General features: G+C 36.3%; 1 protein-coding gene across 1 annotated transcript in view; it reads right to left on the minus strand.

Annotated features, from left to right (window-relative positions):
* PKN2 (protein kinase N2) overlaps positions 1–14978 on the minus strand; it is a 30356-nt gene extending 15378 nt beyond the window's left edge. Inside the window, exons 1-3 of the mRNA XM_009583241.1 lie at positions 14682–14978; positions 6280–6431; positions 1518–1635 (exon numbers count right to left, since the gene is read on the minus strand). Of these exons, the coding sequence (XP_009581536.1) occupies positions 1518–1635; positions 6280–6431; positions 14682–14913 (502 nt within the window). The 5' untranslated portion in view covers positions 14914–14978. The remainder of the gene's footprint in view (positions 1–1517; positions 1636–6279; positions 6432–14681) is intronic.
* Between the last annotated feature and the right edge of the window lie 3136 nt (positions 14979–18114).

The raw sequence follows: 18114 nt of genomic DNA on the forward strand, positions 1-18114 counted from the left end.
ACGGGAAGAGAGAGAGATGCAGATTTGGTAGTCCAAAGAAAAGCTTGAGGTATGTCATAAAAGCAACAGTGAAATTTTAAGCATCTGCATTTGAAGGAAGAAATAATTGATCAGGGCCTCAATCCAAAGACAGGTCCTACTCCTTGAAGAGCTATACTTGCTAGAGGATGCGAGAAAAAGAACATGTCTTCAGGGGAGTTAAGGGACAAAAGCCAAATCTCCCAAACATCATTCAGCTGGCAAGAAGGAGGTTTTAAGACTCCCACACTTCTGAACCACGCTCTGAGGATTTATCTTTCAAACTACTCTGTAGCTAAGTAGCTCCCTGATGGTTTCTGATAATTCTCCTGTTTCACACGAAATCCCAGGGAATCTGGCTTCTGCCAGCACAGAGAATTTAAGAGGTGCCATACACTGCCTTCCCCAAATGGTTTGGGTTAACCATTCTAATGTCCACTTCTTAGAGTGTTTAGATTTCCTAAACAGAATTATAAAGTTTCCTGGACATATTCCTTTCTGTTTAAAGCTCTAAGAGTAGTAAGAACTCAAAAAGGCATTTGAAAGCCCTTTCTAGCTTGAATACTTTTCTTTTTCTGTTGAACAAATGATGTACATAATCCATGTGCTAAAATGGGGTGTTAAAAAAGCCAGAAGTGTCATAAGTGTAAAAACAAATGAAGAAAACCAGCCCCGCCACGCCCCACAAAACAATACACACACACAAGTTTTTCATTATCTAGGACATATCCAGGCCCTGATTACGAGCATTTTCATACAACTTCAGTACTCAGAAATGCATACGAATACAGTTTAAGACTCAGAGATGTACCGATATGCCCACAATTTTATAGTACACTCATGCTATTACAGCTCAGGGGTAATTTTTTTTTTTTTAATTTAAAGATATCCAAAGAAATGCAAGTTTAAAACTACTTCTGAAATGCAGCATGAGTATTTCAAGTCAGATTGTTTTAAAAACACTGATTTTTTTGTTGTTGTTGTTCTTTTTAAAATGGTTGTTTACTACTCAATCTAGCCTAAATACCCATAAAGACAGCAAAAATTTGCCTCCATCTGTGCTCCCATTAGTAATAATAAGGTCAATCTATTTAAGTATGACAAGCAGGCTTTGTACCTGCATCAGATTTTTTTTTTTTTAGGATAGTGAAAAGATTATATGCTTTAAAGAAAATTGCTAGTTATTGTTAAGACAAAAGAAAGCATGCATGAAGGGAGAACAAAGACCACAAAGCAAAAATGGACTGCATAAGGTATAAAAAGGATGATGAAGAGAGATTGTATTTCTCTTCATCAAGCTTAAGGTATTTCGCTTCAAGTCAGATGTATTTGGCATCCTAACACACACAATGGTATGGCTAGTCTCCGATTATTTTTGGTTCATGCAAGCTTTGTCTAACATTCCTACTAGAAATTTATGATAACTCTGTGTGCATACAGGTACATATCTACACGGCATTCTGACATTAATGATTCATATTTCCTTTCTACTCCATCACCATTATCAAAAGCCAATTCATTGGTCTGGACTGCCTGAAGAATCTGCATCCTTATAACTTCTATTTTTGTCTTGCTGTCCTGGAGCATCTGCTGAGCTGTGGCAAGAAGTTTTCGATCCTATTAAAACAAAAAACCAAACGAGTTAAAATCGTAAACTCTTCATGGAACAAAACACATTGAAAGCTTCAAAACCCAATGCTTTAGGAACAAGAACTAAATCTATGTAGTTCATTTGGTATAGCAGACCAGTTCAACTAACCACATTAGGATATTAGTGGAAATTAAGTTATGACAGAGGCGTATTCTGGTTGGTTAAAGACTATAAGCCACTCCCGTGGAAACTGTATCTGTTTAAAGATGAATAAAGGAGACATGATCTAGCAACATTACATGTGTAAATTAATGTATTGTAAGCTGATACTAAAGAAAGGACAAGATATTAAGTGCAAAATACCTCCACCCTATGTAGAATGACTCAAATTTACTGTGAGTATGATGGGAACTCTTCCAACAGACAAATTGGCTAGACTAAATCCATATAAAAATCACTGTACTAATTCACTTGAGCTGATTTTCAACCTTGAAATTAGAAATATGAAGTTAGCTTACGTAGCACATTACAAATAAGTCTGCAGGATGTTTTTCTGAACAAATCAAAGATGAAGATTTTTTTGCATTAATAAATACATAATATATGAGGGTTACTTCATTAGCTATTTCATCAGCAATTTAAAGTACAGTACTTTTCATCTAAATAAACTAAGCTAACCAATTTTTGTTTTAAAAGCAGTAACAGAAGACGCAGTTTAGAAGAGAACATTTCTGAAGATGAACTTCTAACTAACTGATAATGCCATTTCATTGTCAGGAGTGCAGCCATCCATCCACATGTTTGTCAGGTATATAATTCTATTTTTTGTCCTCCAGCTACTGGAGATCTGACTTACAATAGATTATCAAATGGTTCTTGGATGTGGAATGGTGCATGTGATTCCATGGCTGCTGCATGTCTCTCTCTATACGTTCTGGGAATTACCAGATAACTTAAAGGTGATCTGACTTGTAGTAAGAACAAAAAAAGGAGTGTAAGAAAATTTAAAGCAGTCTATTTGTCCTGTCTGTGCAGTACCAATCAATCACAGTAATTAATAGCAGTCAGTGTAGATGAGTATCACACTTGTTATAGCCCAAAGGGTATTTTGGTTAACTCATTTTGTAGCCACTCTATAACCTCATTAATAAGTTACTTTCCCATGGACATGGTTTATACTTATATTTTTAATTTTATAATGAAGTTATCAATTATTTAAGAAGTTAAAGAAATTCAATTCTTCCCCTTACCACAACCAAGACAAAGAACTGCAGTGTAGCACAGATACCCAGAGCTAGAAATACTGGCACCATGAAGTATACTGTTAGAAAAATCAGTATGCTGAGAAGAGAGAAATTTACATTCATAGAGCTCCTCTATGACCTTGCGCCTGATGTATTACTCAGATATTTTAACGCTGCCCTATGTTCTGCAGGGTAGATACACCAAGATATACACATAAAAAGGCTTTGGCTGCATGGGGAGAAATTGTGCCCCCTCTGCATACCATAGTCTCAGAACTCTTGGTTTTAAGTTTTAGTGTTAATCAACATTTCAGAGAGATACTGCTAGTTTTCATATTTTATGATTCCATGTTAGCTATCCAATTATTTAATGAGTACACTGAATTTCCTAAATAAATGCCTTCTCAAATACAAATGTCAGCTTTTGAAATAACCACTGTCTACAGCAAAGTATAGGATCTAAGTAACAGATTACAAGCAACTCTAGAATCCTGTATTAAACCTTATCCATGCATCATTCTGATGTATAAATATGCTGTGTTTCTTTGTCTGTATCTTCACTTTTATCTTATTGTTGATCTTGCTGCTCTTGATTGTCCCTCATATCGTCTTACTGCAATGGATTTGCTTGCTCAGGGGCAACATCAGCCCTTCAATGTGTAGAATGGAGGTAATTCAGGATTATAGAGACATCCTTATGTTTTCAAGAGACAGAAAATCCCATCTTCAGAATCAAAATGGATGTGTTACACTCAGCAGCTCTTTTAGTGTTGGAGGCTGAATACAAAGTATTTCAAGGGATCTCCTGAGTATAGAAGAACTGACAGTGCCTGTAAAACTGATCTGCAAAGCTGTCGTGGGTTCTCAGAGAATCCACACAAGTCCAAGGAAAGATGATCAGTATTTCAGAAACACTTAAGTCCGAATAGGTTGAGCTGAATGTTACTGAAGCAAGCAGAGTAAATAAAGGGAAAACCTTCCCCTGAGATGATAGGTTTATTACTATTAACAGACTGCTTTTTCATTTTTAAGAAACAAATTATGACCTCCTTCCATTAAATTTAGGTCTGAAAATAATATAACAAATTTGAAATTAGATCATATAGTACACTTGAATAAAGGTCACAAAAGAGTTTACTATGTTTTAAAGAGGGTCCTGCGACTACTTTTTAAAGAACTACTGCATTACCGGGGTTGGAGTCAAACTGGGAATTTTCTGCCCCTTTTGCCTAACTCATCCACACACTAGAGTTGTTTTAAGCTCTGCTTTTTAAAACGTAATCACCATGTTCAAGCCTACAGTTTAAACCTGCCAAATTAACTCACTACCAAGTATTAAGAACATGAGAGAATGAATACTCACCATTTCCATCCTGTTTCTTGAAACAGCTGGCAATGCTTTCGTGTCTTCCAGCTTGCTCTCCCCAGCCCAGTTACTATATACACCCAATCTGGTAGGCTTATTTAAGCATTTACCAATTGCAAATACAAGATTCAATCATCAATTTTAATTACATGCCTCAATCATAAAGCAAGCCGGAATTTATCCTTTCTACCTAGTCTGATCAAAGCCTGCTAACAATGTCTAATATTATAGCCTGAGTGTTTAGTTAAGTTTCTTCAGGCTGTTACAAGGCTACTTACTGAGGGCTTATTAGGAACATAATTCATGTATGTCTTTTGATCCATTTGGGTCAGCTGATTATTATTTTTAAGTGTACCTGATGTTAAGTACACGGCCCCAGAGGATGAAGACTCCAGGGTTTCCAGGAGCTGAGGGACTGTGGTGCACGGACAGCATTCCCAGGCCCTTAGTCATAAGGTGCACTCCAGATATTTCTTCCATCTGCCCCAGGCTAGTAGGTTACAGGTCGCTTTCAGATAAGGCTACCAAAGTACCAGCTGGTTCAACAGAAGTGCTGCTGGGACAGAATGAGCTTGATGGCACCTACGGTCCATCTAGTCTAAACTCATTTTTCTGGGAGTGAACAGCATTCACTCTAATTTTTTTGAGGTATAAGAAAGTCATACAGTAGGCAGATACAAAGTAATCTGCCTCTCCACCAGTCCCTAGCAGAAATTCACTCAGAAACGTGAAGTTCCCTTCCAACGCTTTCTGGTTAGTATCAATTATAAGGAGCAGCAATGCAATTCACAGATGTCTACTCTTCAAGTCAAACACTTCTTTTTAATAAGTTCACTGACCTAGCTAGGTGTTGGATCAGTCAATTAAGAACTTAAACATTTCAATTTTATTTGCTGTTGTCTGGACACAGAAACATCTAACCAAGCTACTACATACTATTTGTTTTATCTATGCTTGTATTCCCGCTTAGTTTGGAAATTCATCCCCTCAATGATTTAGTAAAAGTAAATGGAAAGAACAGGTGATGAGTAACTAATGAAGGGTGAAGGGGCAGGTAAGTAGAGGAACCCCCCCTCCCCCTTCCTTTTTTCTCATTTGAGAACCATGACTCCCTTATATTCATAAAATGGGGGGAGGTGGGAGGGCGCGTTTGTTGGTTTTTGGGTTTGGTGGTTTTTGTTTTGGTTTGGTTTTTTTTTCCCTCATTTAAAAGGTTTGGCTTATCTTTCAGTTAAGTTAAGGGATTCTTAGAGTATGATGAATTTTATTACATAGTTAGGACTATGTAGTAAGTCACACTACATAGTTAGGACTATGTAATAAGTCAAACCCAGTTAGGGGTTAGCAAACACTTCCCCCCCCGCCTCCTTGGAGAACCGGTGCTATCAAGAGAGAGCGAGCACAAGTGAGCATGTGTTTAAAATTCAGATCTAGAAATAAGTGTGGCTTTACTTTTAATTTCAGTTTGATGCTATCAGATGTCACCTCTAGAATACCACACTTATGTAAAAAAAAGTATTTTTATGTGTATTTTATGTGCATGTGTACTAATGCAGATTATACACATCTTATTAAAACAAATATTTGGTACAAATCTTTTTACTGCCAACTACAACTAGATGACCATTTCAGAAGCATACTTGGCAATGCTGCCTTTTGCATAATTATCATGCACATTACAACTTTAAACGAATGGATTTTTTTTTTTTAGCGGAGCTAGGAAAAGCATCAGATACCAGTCAGTGCCATACCAAGCTTTGCTGCTAAGTGAATCACACACGATCAAAGATTACTAGACGTACTAAATTTAGTAAGCCGGATTTGGTATTTAGGTTGAACTGCATGTGGACAAACTGATAAAACAATCACTTGAGTGGGTATCAAACCACAACAAAAAATGGTATAGAAATTTGTAGCAGATTTGACATAACTACTTAACAAAAATATACCCAAAACTAAAACCCCTGAAATTGCATACTGTTTATACATTGTACAGTCACACCACAGAAATATGAAAATCCAGAATCATTTCATGTTTTTTAGGCATTCCAAAGCCTTACCTTTGAAGAACCATTGGAGTACATCTGTATCATATTTTCTGCTCCCTGTTTTACCTTCAGTTCTATATCCAATTGCTTCTTTAAGGCCATCAATCTGTTGTTAGTAGAAAAACGAGGATCGCTATTTGGAGTATCAGGAGTCCTGGGACAATCTGTGAATTAAAGGTAAGAGGTAGTGTGTGCAGAAAAAAAGAAGAAAAAAAACAAACTCCACAAAAACCAAAAACGAACCCCCTCCCCCCCCAAACACCCTAAACTTTTCTATTCTGTTAAGCTGGAACATCATACTTAAGTATTAAAACCGACCCTCCTGTCCAGAGCTACTTTGCAACAGCACTGCAAATGCGCCTTAACACGAAAAGCCTCACGAAAGCCTAGTGACTCCTACACATGTCCTAATTCACATGAATCACTTCCGGGAGTAGCAAAATAGGCAGGTTTGCAGCTAGGTCTATTTTCGTTTCAAAGGAGATTTATTTCTTCTGGAATGTCTTGAGTCAATTAAAAATGCAGTTTTCCATTAAGCTTTCTCACACTCCTGATTTTAAATCTAAGCGTTTTAAAAACAAACTTGGACAATAATATTAAATACTAATGAGCATGGTCTAAATACAGATATTAAGTAGATCCTCATTGATTCTAGTGCGAACACTGCAGATGCAGTTTATATCAAAATGAAGAATAGATAAAATGAGCCTTTTCCTTAGGCGTAAGCTGAACGATTCTTGCTCTGGAGTCATAACAGAATCCTGGGATAATTGGATATATAGGCAGACAAGTTAATGAACAACTGTGATCTGTGGGAAGGATAAAGCTTTTTCGTTTGACAATATTACTGTGCTTAGATCTCCATCTTGCTGGATTAGTTTAATGGAATGCAAGTTAATTTTATCAATCAAATTATATAGTCAAACTCCTTAACTTTTCTATCCTCCTCCAGAAAAGTCAATTAATCACGTATTTCAGCTTTTGCAACACGAACTGTTAACGAACTGAAAATAAGTGGCCACTGGACTATTTCTTAGCCCTTACCTATTTCCAACACAACCGTCCTTCTAGCTAACTATCTTCCCTAACAGTTGCAATGGCTTCTCTTTCAAGCTTTTTGTAAAAGAGGATAAATTATGTCCACTGTAATAATGTTTTTTTTGTTGTTGATTTCTTCTACTCTAACAACCGAGAGAATACCTTCTCTATGGGCAAATGACATTGGTTGGTCTCCTGGAAGATATTATTTACCCAATACCAACAGTACAGCCTTTTTTTCTAATTTTAATTAATTTTCCTTGCATTAAAACTAGATGATGGATCAAGTTCCTGAAATCTTCAATTATTATTAAACACTGGCGTTGCACTAGTAACTTACAAATCATTAATTATGAGGTGTCATGGGGAGGAGATGTCTTATCTGCCATTTCATATTTCTTCTGTAGAAGCTTCTGATAACTAATTTTGGAGATTTAATATATTTCACTTTCAAGTTTGCTGTGTAATTTCCTCCTAAATTGCAATTTTTGCTGAGGCTACATACAGATTTCATGTAAGGAGAAGTTTTAATTTCCTCTGCTGCTAATTCATTCTTCACTTCAAGCCACTTCAAGCCTCTTACTGCATCCTCACTACTTAAACGTAGTACAGAAAATACCAGATGTTTAAAAAAAAAAAAAGAAAAAAAAATCTGTGTTATTCCTCATCTGTTTTGTCGTTCATCCTCTCCTCAATGTTTTGGCTTGGTTTCTCTGTGAAACTGCACTTGAACAGCTTTACCTTAAATCTGTTATTAATAAAACGAAGATTAACAACATGCTTTCCTCTCACTTATGTCTTCACATTCAACAAATTCTCACCTAATAATCTATTAAAAATTAGAACAAACGTGAAACTCGAAAGTCACAATGTCAAGTCTCCTTGTAAAGTAAATTAATCGTATAAATGAATATTTACCAACTTTAGATTTATGATGCAGGCCTCTACTACTTAAAGATCCCAGCCCTCTGATGATCCCTAGGAAGACTGTGGGGCTCCTGAAGTCTGTTTTCACAGCTTTTAAGGATGCACACAAGCAGTCTTCCTTTGCATTAAAACAACACTCAAGTTGCAAGTCAAGGACTAATTAGAGATACTACAGTTCAGGTTGCCCAGGCAGCTGTTATTATCTCCCTTTGCATGTCTGCACTGTGAAGGTGTAACCACATCACTCACCTGGGTCATCTCAAGAGTTGGTCTACACTTGTGGACCTAAACTACCCTCTACTATTTAGTTTAAATGGATTTACTATATGCTTTGTTAGTAACCAGCAGCAAAGGAAACTTTTCTGCAGTATGGACTAATTGCTAGGAAGAAATAATTTTTTGCCTTCAGGCATAACAGCTGCTCACTAAACTCCCAAACACAAAACACTATGGTTTCTTAACAAAGATTTTTTTTTTTTTAAAAGAAAAAAAAAAAAGTGTACCAACAGCTTTTCAGAAATGGCTTCCAAGTGACTCCTTCTCCCCCCTGACACCATTACAATTCAGTAAGCAGCCTCAGGCAGCTTCTTATAGAAGAATTCAGATTAAAGTTTTAAATCAGCCAGACAAACTGGTCCTATTATGGAAAGCGTTGACAATCTTAGCAGCAGCACTACAAGCTACATCTGTATTAGCTGTTTCCCTCTCTGTAATGTCTACTGAGGTTGTAATCACTTCGGTATGGCTAGTTATCTCTGATCTATTTGTGTAAAGCACTATACAGAGGGGCTCAAATCTCATCTGGAAACATTTAGTCATTTTCATAATACAAATAAGTAATAAATTAATCCAGATAATTGCAATCAATGGGATTTATGTATATGCTTAAAGTTAAACAAGAGTTAAGTACTCATATCAAATTGATATTTCACTCAAGTAGGTAAGTAGGGACTGAATAATAGATTCTCCAGTTTGCCACGTTTGTTGGTCAATAAGGACAGTACAAGACTGGCCATTTTGGATGCATTCAAGTCCAACTTCGCATAGGACAGCAAGAGCTTTGGTATGGATTAGTGCCCTTAGGCATTTTCTTCTTGATAGCAAATATTAAGTGAAGTAAGAGATGTATTTCAATTGAACTTGACTTCATTTCAAGCAACTAGCATGTTATTTTCTCTGAACAACTATCAATGTTGTTGCTTAACACTAATGAGTTTTGTGCGGCTTGTTAGCACACATCCAGGCTGCTGGAAGAGCTGCAGTACTGCTTCCCCAGCACTTGCAATATCCTGTTTTCATGAAAATATACTCATAAGACTTAAAATAAGTTAATAGTGATGGTTTAACCGATTTTTTTCTTTTTTTAAATGTCTAGATTGCAGTTTTCAGTCTGAAATGTTTATCTTAACCGTGACCTTTGCTCTTCTGAAAACCTTTTCAAGTTTGAGTCTTTGCATAGTGCTCACCAGCAAAAACTTCTTGCTTCTAAATTGCCTTTTACCAGCGCTCCCATCTAAATTATATTTATTAGAGTAGTGACACAACTCTACTCTTCTGAGACTGCTGCTCATTCTTTTGAGGACTGTTCCCCAGATGCTAGGTATGCTATTTCTCCAGTAAGCTCAGTGTGAAATCTAGGATCCCATGTAACTTTCCAAATTTGGGTTCCCAGATGGTACTGCAGCATGCTGCTAAGCTACTCAATTAGCAGCAAGTGCCCTTTGGTAAATAGTTCATTTTAATCTTATTTGAGGATATTTAATTGCAGTTAGCCTCATCAGTGTCATACCCAACAGAAATACCTGTAATGGATATTTAGGCATTGCTGGAGAGGGGAAGAAAGAGGCATCATTGGGCTTTTCTCAGGGAGTCAGATGGTTGCATCAGCACTTGAACTAAGCCATCAGTAACTCCAAGGCAGCAGTGGACATTCTGCACTCTGAGAACACCCAGCACTGACCTCCTGGAAACTTCTGAAGTTCAACTGAATTTCAATTCAGTAACAGCTAATTTTAAGTACTAAACAAGTGACAGGAGATTGTTTCAAATTGCTTCAATAATGTTATTCTACATTAAGGTTCCCAAAAGTTACCATGAAATTCCTATGGATATGAGCCTTGTAGGTGGAGTCTGCTGTCTAAATCTACCAATTTGGTTGCTACCTCTACCAGTTTCCAGTAACTGTCTTATATGGATACTTTGGAGTCTGACAGATTAACCTAGTCATTTGTAGGGATAAAGAAATCCCCAAAACAGTCACTCTCATTCCCCTGTCAGCTAGTCCTATTCTTAAACAAAATAATTTATTTTCTTTATGACCCCTACAGCCAAATTTGATGTAAAGGGGATAGCTTAGAAGTAAGTTAGGAGAATGGAAGAAAAGGCATGAACTTGTCTTTTTGATTTCATGTTCTCCATGTTTTATCCAGTCTCCTCAATTCCCTCAAAGGTTTTTCTATCATCTCACCTCCCTATCCACTTTTACTTCAGCTCTATGGAACAGATTAATTTCTCAATTTATACATATCCTACATACCAACTATATGCCTAAATAAATCAGTGACTTGCTGTAGGTAAGCTATTTCAATCTTACACCTGACTCATATTAAAACCCACAATCTCTACTGCTACTTTTTAGACACATGAAAAGAATATCAATTTAATATCAATTTAATCTGTGTTTTTTAAAAGAAGTATGTTTTCAAGATACAAAATTTCTTTATCTCTAAGACTGAAGTAATCATTCCCATGTTACACATTAAAATTAATCTCTCAGATTTTCAGCAGTAATGGTCACTAGGCTTGTCCTACTCGTTTTGTATTGCTCCATTCTGCTTCACTTTTAAGTGCTGACCTACAAATTTTAAAACTCCACATCCTAGTATGACTAATACACTGCACGATAAGGGCAGACCTGGGTACAAAGTCCCACTTCTAAACCAAATCTAGATTCACCACCAACCCCATAAAATAAAGTAAACCTATGTTATGCTAAAATTTGTTTCTGAATCATACATCCGCTGCCAAATCTACCCTCACAATCAGTAATATAGCTTTTTGGCAAACTGTACTTTTTGATTAAAGTTTAATACCAATTCTTCAAATAGTTGTGAAAATAATTTCCTATGGCATTAGGACATGGAAAGCTTTCAGCTCTAGGCAAACTACCATCAAAACATCTTAACTTGCTTGAAATGGAATATCATTAAAACACATTTTTCTACAGTAGATTCATTGACACTACATTTAATGATTTTAACATGTGTCGATTACACTGTGCTGATTACAAAGAAGTTACACTACAAATTAGTGGTTCGTTAAAAAAGTGAAGTAAGTTACTGCTTGATACCATAACCAACAGTATGAGTCACAACAGCTTGCATGGCACCTTTCAGCTCTAAATCTGGAGCACTTTGCAAATATATGTTCACACCCACTTTTCAGATACAGGAACAAGGAAAGATTAAATGACTCCTCCAAGCAACCACAATGACTTTTCAAGCACTCAACAGAAACAGTCCAAAAATCTTCAGAGTTCAGGCCTGACAGGTCAAAGCAATCATCATCTTACAGGCAATGATTCTCACAGTGTTACTTCTCAATGGATCTCAGTCCTGACTTTGCTACCTACTTCTCAATGGATCTCAGTCCTGAGTTTTCTACTTAGAACCTGCAAAAACCTGCACAATATACTCTAGAAGACAGGGAAAAACACAGGCCGACGTCCAAAAAATATTAAAGTACATAAAGAGAACACAGACCTTGACCCCCACAGCTCTTGAACCCTCTTAACCTTATTTTCAGCATTCACGCTCTGCACAGTCTAAAAATTTCCCATATATTTCCTTCTCTCTTTTAAATCCTTTGTCCCTAACTGACCAGAAAAAGGTCAAACACAAGCTAAAGTGAAAAGCTGTAACTTAGAATAACGCTAACCTCTGCAAACAATGCACTTATTCGGGGAGCTCCCATATTCATCAGTAAATGGTTATTAAATTCACTGTCAATCCCGAGGAAAAGCAAGAATTCCCAAACTGAGATATCTGTGACCTGTCCACAGAAGTATCTTCTGTCAGATGGCAGTAAGCTTTAGGGCTACATGTCTATGTATTTGCTGAATATTATACACACGCACACAAACAAGCACACAGTTGGCGTGTCCTAAGTTTTATATTACCAACATTATTTTGCAAAGGCCAAGCTCACTAATACCTTAAGGCAAACCTAACACTTCAGTATTAAAAAAATCAGAGTATCACCTAGATGACTTGCACCCATTTGTCTCAAGACAGACAGAATGTTTACTGATAGTGCTCCCCCCTGTGTGAATTAGTGACGATGAATGAGGAAGGAGACAGGCAATTAAATTACAAGGCAAACAGTATAAAAAACTCAAGCATTCCAATTTTGGAGGGTGGGTGCTTGTAGATCTTTGATCTAAAAAGAGATATAGAATGAATTAAAGACTACTTTTTTTTTTCAGGTTATGCAATATATTCTATTAAAATGGGTCTTATATAGGAATACTTGATGTGATACTACACAGAGAATATGAAGATCTCAACAGAATTAGTAAGTTTTTTCTTGCATATTTCAATAATTAAGTAAGACTGTAAAAGCTACCTACCAATAACACTTTGAACGGAATGAAAGTTAAAAACATAGGACCAAGAAGTTTAGCATGCATCAAAAGCAGGTAGAAGTACATAAATTTATCAACTTTGACCTTTCATTCCCTGAGCCTTTCATGAAGTCTCTGGTATTTGAACACAAGGCGAGATGAGTCTGGCTGCTAACAGTTATTCACATAAACAATAGGCACTGCTCACCTTTTCAGAAGTGAACTAAGGATCTGAACAACATTATTTAGATCTTTGTACCCAAACCATCTCTTTAGAACTAGTAAATGCTTTCTTAGGGTCTACTCTATTTCCTGAGTCACACACAAGGACCATATTGCTCATTAACTCATTGTAACAGAGTTTTAAAACACTAGACTGGAAGGGGGCATTCCAACCATACCATTCTGTGCTCATCCACTTTTCAATTTTACTACTAGATGAACTTCACAAATTTATGTCCACATAGACTTTTATATGCAGTCTATACACAGTTTGTATACAATTTGCTTTCTGTTCCACTCTTCCTGTTCCTTTAAAAGCCACACTACCGTCAGCACTGAAGCAGATTTTCATAAACCTTAGCCGATACGGAATGAAATGCTTCATACCTACTAAAAACCCAATGGCTATCTATGAACCATACACTATTCTATTCCTTCCCATTTCATGCTGCAGCAACTACTTTGCCTCCTTAGTTCCAGCTGTCGCCCCGCCCGGCCCCTTGTATCTCATGAAGATCAAAAGCAAAAAATGCGGAGTGCACAGAGCATACTGTGCAGGCCACGATGGACACTTCAACACTTTTGCAGCATGATGTCACAGGGCCAGATAGTATGAATTGCTGACATCACCTGCCAGTAGTTTCCTAAATTCTCACTGTCACAACCTTTCTTCACAAGGATGATGCAGTCTTTTATTCTACTGCCCAAGCTTCTTAAGGCTTGGCATTCACTTCACAAACATCTTCAACAGCTTGTGCACATTTATTAACTTTTTGCCAGGAAGAGTCTGTGCAATGTGAAATCACCAAGGCTGGCAATATCTCCCAAGTCATTCCACAAAGCTGAAAAAGGACTGTTTACTTTCACAACGTTCCATCTTAAAATACCGAGCCTGGTATATTTAAAAAATACATTCAAAATTAGTGTTGACTCAGAAAGTACTAATTAAAACCATTAACTACAACCCTTCTGTGATTCTGTGACAACAATTTCAAATTGTCTTTAAAATGGTAGCTTCATTGTGGAAAAGCCTGAAGACTTAACAAATCGTTGCCACAGTAAGAAAAGTTTGATAAGTTAGTCAGATAAACGGCATAACAGAAAAACAGTTTTTAAAAGCTAGACTTAAGTTAGGAAAAAAAAACCCAACACAACAAAACTTTTAAGTACAAATGTTATAATTTTTTTCCCCATAGAATAAAAAGGTGTACTAATGCTGATGCCTACAGCATAAATCAGAGAAAGTCACTGGAAGAGCTACTGAAATTTGCTTTTATACAGTGAAAAGCTATTAGGAAATATTACCGTGATTGAGAAAATATTTTAATACAGTAATAACTGAAAGTGAAGAACTGGTACATGTTAAGTTAGTTAATGCTCTTTAGAGCGTCATCAAATAGTCTGTAAAATACAGTGCTCCCCAGAAAACAATTTAAAACTCAAAGGGACTGGACGCTTATTTGTGAATCAAAACAAACAGGCATACATAAGTAACAAACTCGCCAGCTACAGATTTGCTCATTCCTAGAGCAATTTTTTCCAAGTGAAATGGATACAGTTTATGTAAGCTAAGAGGAAAAACTGATTTCACAATAACGTATGGTACCTGCAACATCTTCTGGATCCGTTACTACAATGTGTGCATTTAACTCCTGTAACTTATGATGCAAGTCTTCTAACTTCTTATTCGATTTTTTCAAAATGTTGTCCACATATGCCAAGTTCTTTTTATCCGTTGTGACCTTCCTGAGGTTCTCCGCTCCCTCCTTGATTTTAAGTTCCTTCCTTATTTCCCGCTTGATTTGGTCCTTTACTTCATCCAGCTTCTGCTGTACCATTGTATCTGAAAAGTCCAACTTTTGGCCAGTGCTCACATTCTCAGAGGCTAGAAGACTTTTGGCATCCCCCTAGAAAGAAAAACAGTAATATAACTACCAGGAAACACTGTTTCTTGACAACGCATGCTGCACACTTAAAATGACCAGGCTTTAGGCCTCTGTATATTAAACACTCACTTTGTAAGACCATTTACTAACCATGGGTCTACACTCACGTTGCCCTAAAGCAACAATCTCACAAGACGTTACATGTTAACTAGAGTTACATTTTACAACAGATTTATTTTAAATTTAGTGACATCTTTACTATGCCTATTTTTAACACCAAGAGATTTAAATACTTCTGGATTTGTCATGGCTGCTTGCCTGGCAGTTATATGCCTCAGAGCTAATGACTCACATTTGTAATTTTCTAGATTTAATTGTGTGTTTTAATAGACCAAATGGATATAGAAAATAAGACTAACTTCTAACAATTATTATCTATGATGACTTTTTATACACTCATTACAACAAATTCCTTTTAAAGGTTGTAAAAAAAAAAGTTAAAAAAAAAAAACAACTTAGTGATGTTTGCAAACTTTTAAAGAAATACTGGCATCTTTATAAAGATTTGTCAAGATGTTACCGGAAAATAAATTTGCTAGGTTTTTTTTTTTTTCTTTTTTTTTTTTTTTTAAAAAAATCCCTCAAGTAAAGCCTTTACTTTAAAAAATAATAGTAAAAGAAATCTTACTTTCTTGTGCAGGCAAGCTAGGCTGAAATGAACAAATAAATGTTGCAGTGATGAATAGCAGTTGGTGTAGTAAGGGAGCGGGGGATGAATAGTCTTCGGACCACCAGTATACATACGAGGTCAGGTTTGTGCCTGGTATATGTTTACATATCATTGAGGAGTAAGAGTACAAAGGGCATGTTATAGAACCTACATCAATAAAGTACAAATACAAGTAATTACATACGTAATAACACTTCCTGTGTGTCTTATACATGGACCCTGTACAATGAGTAGACACTAGGTCCTACCCAAGCAGTCTTAGCTAGAGCTAACTGAGTGAAGATCACAGAAGGGCTTTCCTGAACTTAGAATCTGATCCAGTCATAAATCAAGATGTATTTAGCAAATGTGTGGCCTGATCTGTACGTTAACTACCCAAAAGACCAAAATTCCAGTAAATTTTCTTAAACACACTGAAGAAATTGCCTGGACTGCTGGAACATTTGGGTGGACAGTAAGGTATTTGAAGGGATGATTAAAAATTCGAAAGTTTTGGGTGTAAAATTAGTTGTCATCACTATTTGCTGTTGGAAATACCAACAATACAGCAGAGGAAACAGTAGAAGAAAACATTGAGAAAGGAGTTCAAGAAGTACAACATCGGGCTAATAAACTGTAGGAAGGTCCCAGAACACATGATCTCTAGATATAGTCCACAGTGACTTGTTTGTTTGTTAAGGAATCTGGGAAAATGAGGATCATGAAGGTTGTCCCTGGGCCATGTCAACAGATAATGCTGGTCAAACTCTTAACCTGTGCACATTCCAGTGATACTGCCTTCCATAAGCAAGATCCAATCTACTAGTCCTCAACTATAATTTTACAAGTTTACTAAATCATCTCTAAACACCTCTTATTAAAACATTTCTACCCATAGCTGCTACTTTTAGTACAAAAAGTTAGCAACTTAAAGGTTCTTAATTATTAAAAGTAGTCGGAATCACCATCTTGCCACAGAATTTGTCTATCAGTGAAAAAGACAACAAACAAGCAATTTAGATATGACAAACTGAGTAAGAAATGAAAGGGGAAAAAAAATTGCAAATTTATACTTAAAGTGCACTTGTGATTCCTGTAAGTACATTTCTGTTAGTGCAGACTAAAATAAATAATTTATTATGCATATGCAGAGAGGCTATTAATACTTGTACTGGGAAATACATTACATTGTTTCCATATATAGGCATATAAAAAGAATAAATTTTTTTTTTTTAAAGAATAATCAATAGTGATGAGCACCTAGTACAACGGTTCATATCCATAATGAAGGAAACCAACAACCACGTGCTAAGAGTTTTGTTTTGAGAAACAACTGAAACTGAAAATAAATTCATATAGCAACTGTATAGCAAACTATTTGCTTAATTAGTAAGTATATCCAAATTAGATTCAGATCTTTGATTTCCCTGTTTGTCTAACACATAAAATTTTAGGATGTAAAAAAAGAACTTCAAGATTAGTATACTACTATTATTTAGCCTTTAAAAACAGAGATCAAAACAGTGTTTGTAAATAAAGAAGTGTGTATTTTTAAACCATAATCCTTCACACTTGTTCTACAAGCTTCCTAGAAATAAACTCATCATCTACCTCCTTCAAAGTATGATATTACACTTTTCAAAGTTCACAGGAGAAAGACACGTGGTAAATGTAAAAAAGCCAACAACCCAAACCCAACAAGCAACCTCCCAACCAAAAGAAAACCTTTATTCTGTATTCCAATAGCACCTGAAGTATGCTAAAATTATGCCAAGAATGTACACTTCTCAAACAGAAAAATGTAATTAAAATATAAATAATTCAGAAAAATTCTTGACTAGGGTTTCCCAAAGAGACTTCAATTAATTGTTTATCTATTGAACAATAACGTATTTTGTTACAGGGGAGGTTTTTATCCCTCTACAAGCCCTACATCCCACCTGTTAAAGGGATATTATGTTCTTCCATAAACAGGTTTTTGGAGCCCTTGTTCCCGATATAGTCTCTAACAAGTCTTCAATTAAATTAAATCTCCATGATCATTAGTAATTTGCATTCCAAATTTCCAGTAATTAAGTTAAAGTTCTCCTCAGCTTGAGCAGTCTCAGCAGCATCTTTGTCCCTGGACTTAAGGGTTTCAGGATACAAAGTCATCGTCTTCAATCTGCTTCTGAGACAGCTAAGAGTTTAATAGTGTGGATGCTAACACTGGGAGCTGGTCACATTGCCTATGCATTTAAGCATTCATCTTTAAATGCCCCCAAAAGCCACAGATGATACTCCTTCTGTATCTCTTGTCATCCAGAGTTAATTATACTTTTGAACTAAAAGTATCCTGTCACCTAGTTGCCTAGACATGTCACCTGGCACAAAGGTCACTGTGAAATAGACAGTCTTCCAAGGAGGCAACCGTGCACTCAGTGATCCCGAAGGTCGCTGTGAAT

The sequence above is a fragment of the Fulmarus glacialis genome, unplaced genomic scaffold (assembly GCF_000690835.1).
Source record: "Fulmarus glacialis isolate BGI_N327 unplaced genomic scaffold, ASM69083v1 scaffold14258, whole genome shotgun sequence".
Classification (NCBI taxonomy): domain Eukaryota; kingdom Metazoa; phylum Chordata; class Aves; order Procellariiformes; family Procellariidae; genus Fulmarus; species Fulmarus glacialis.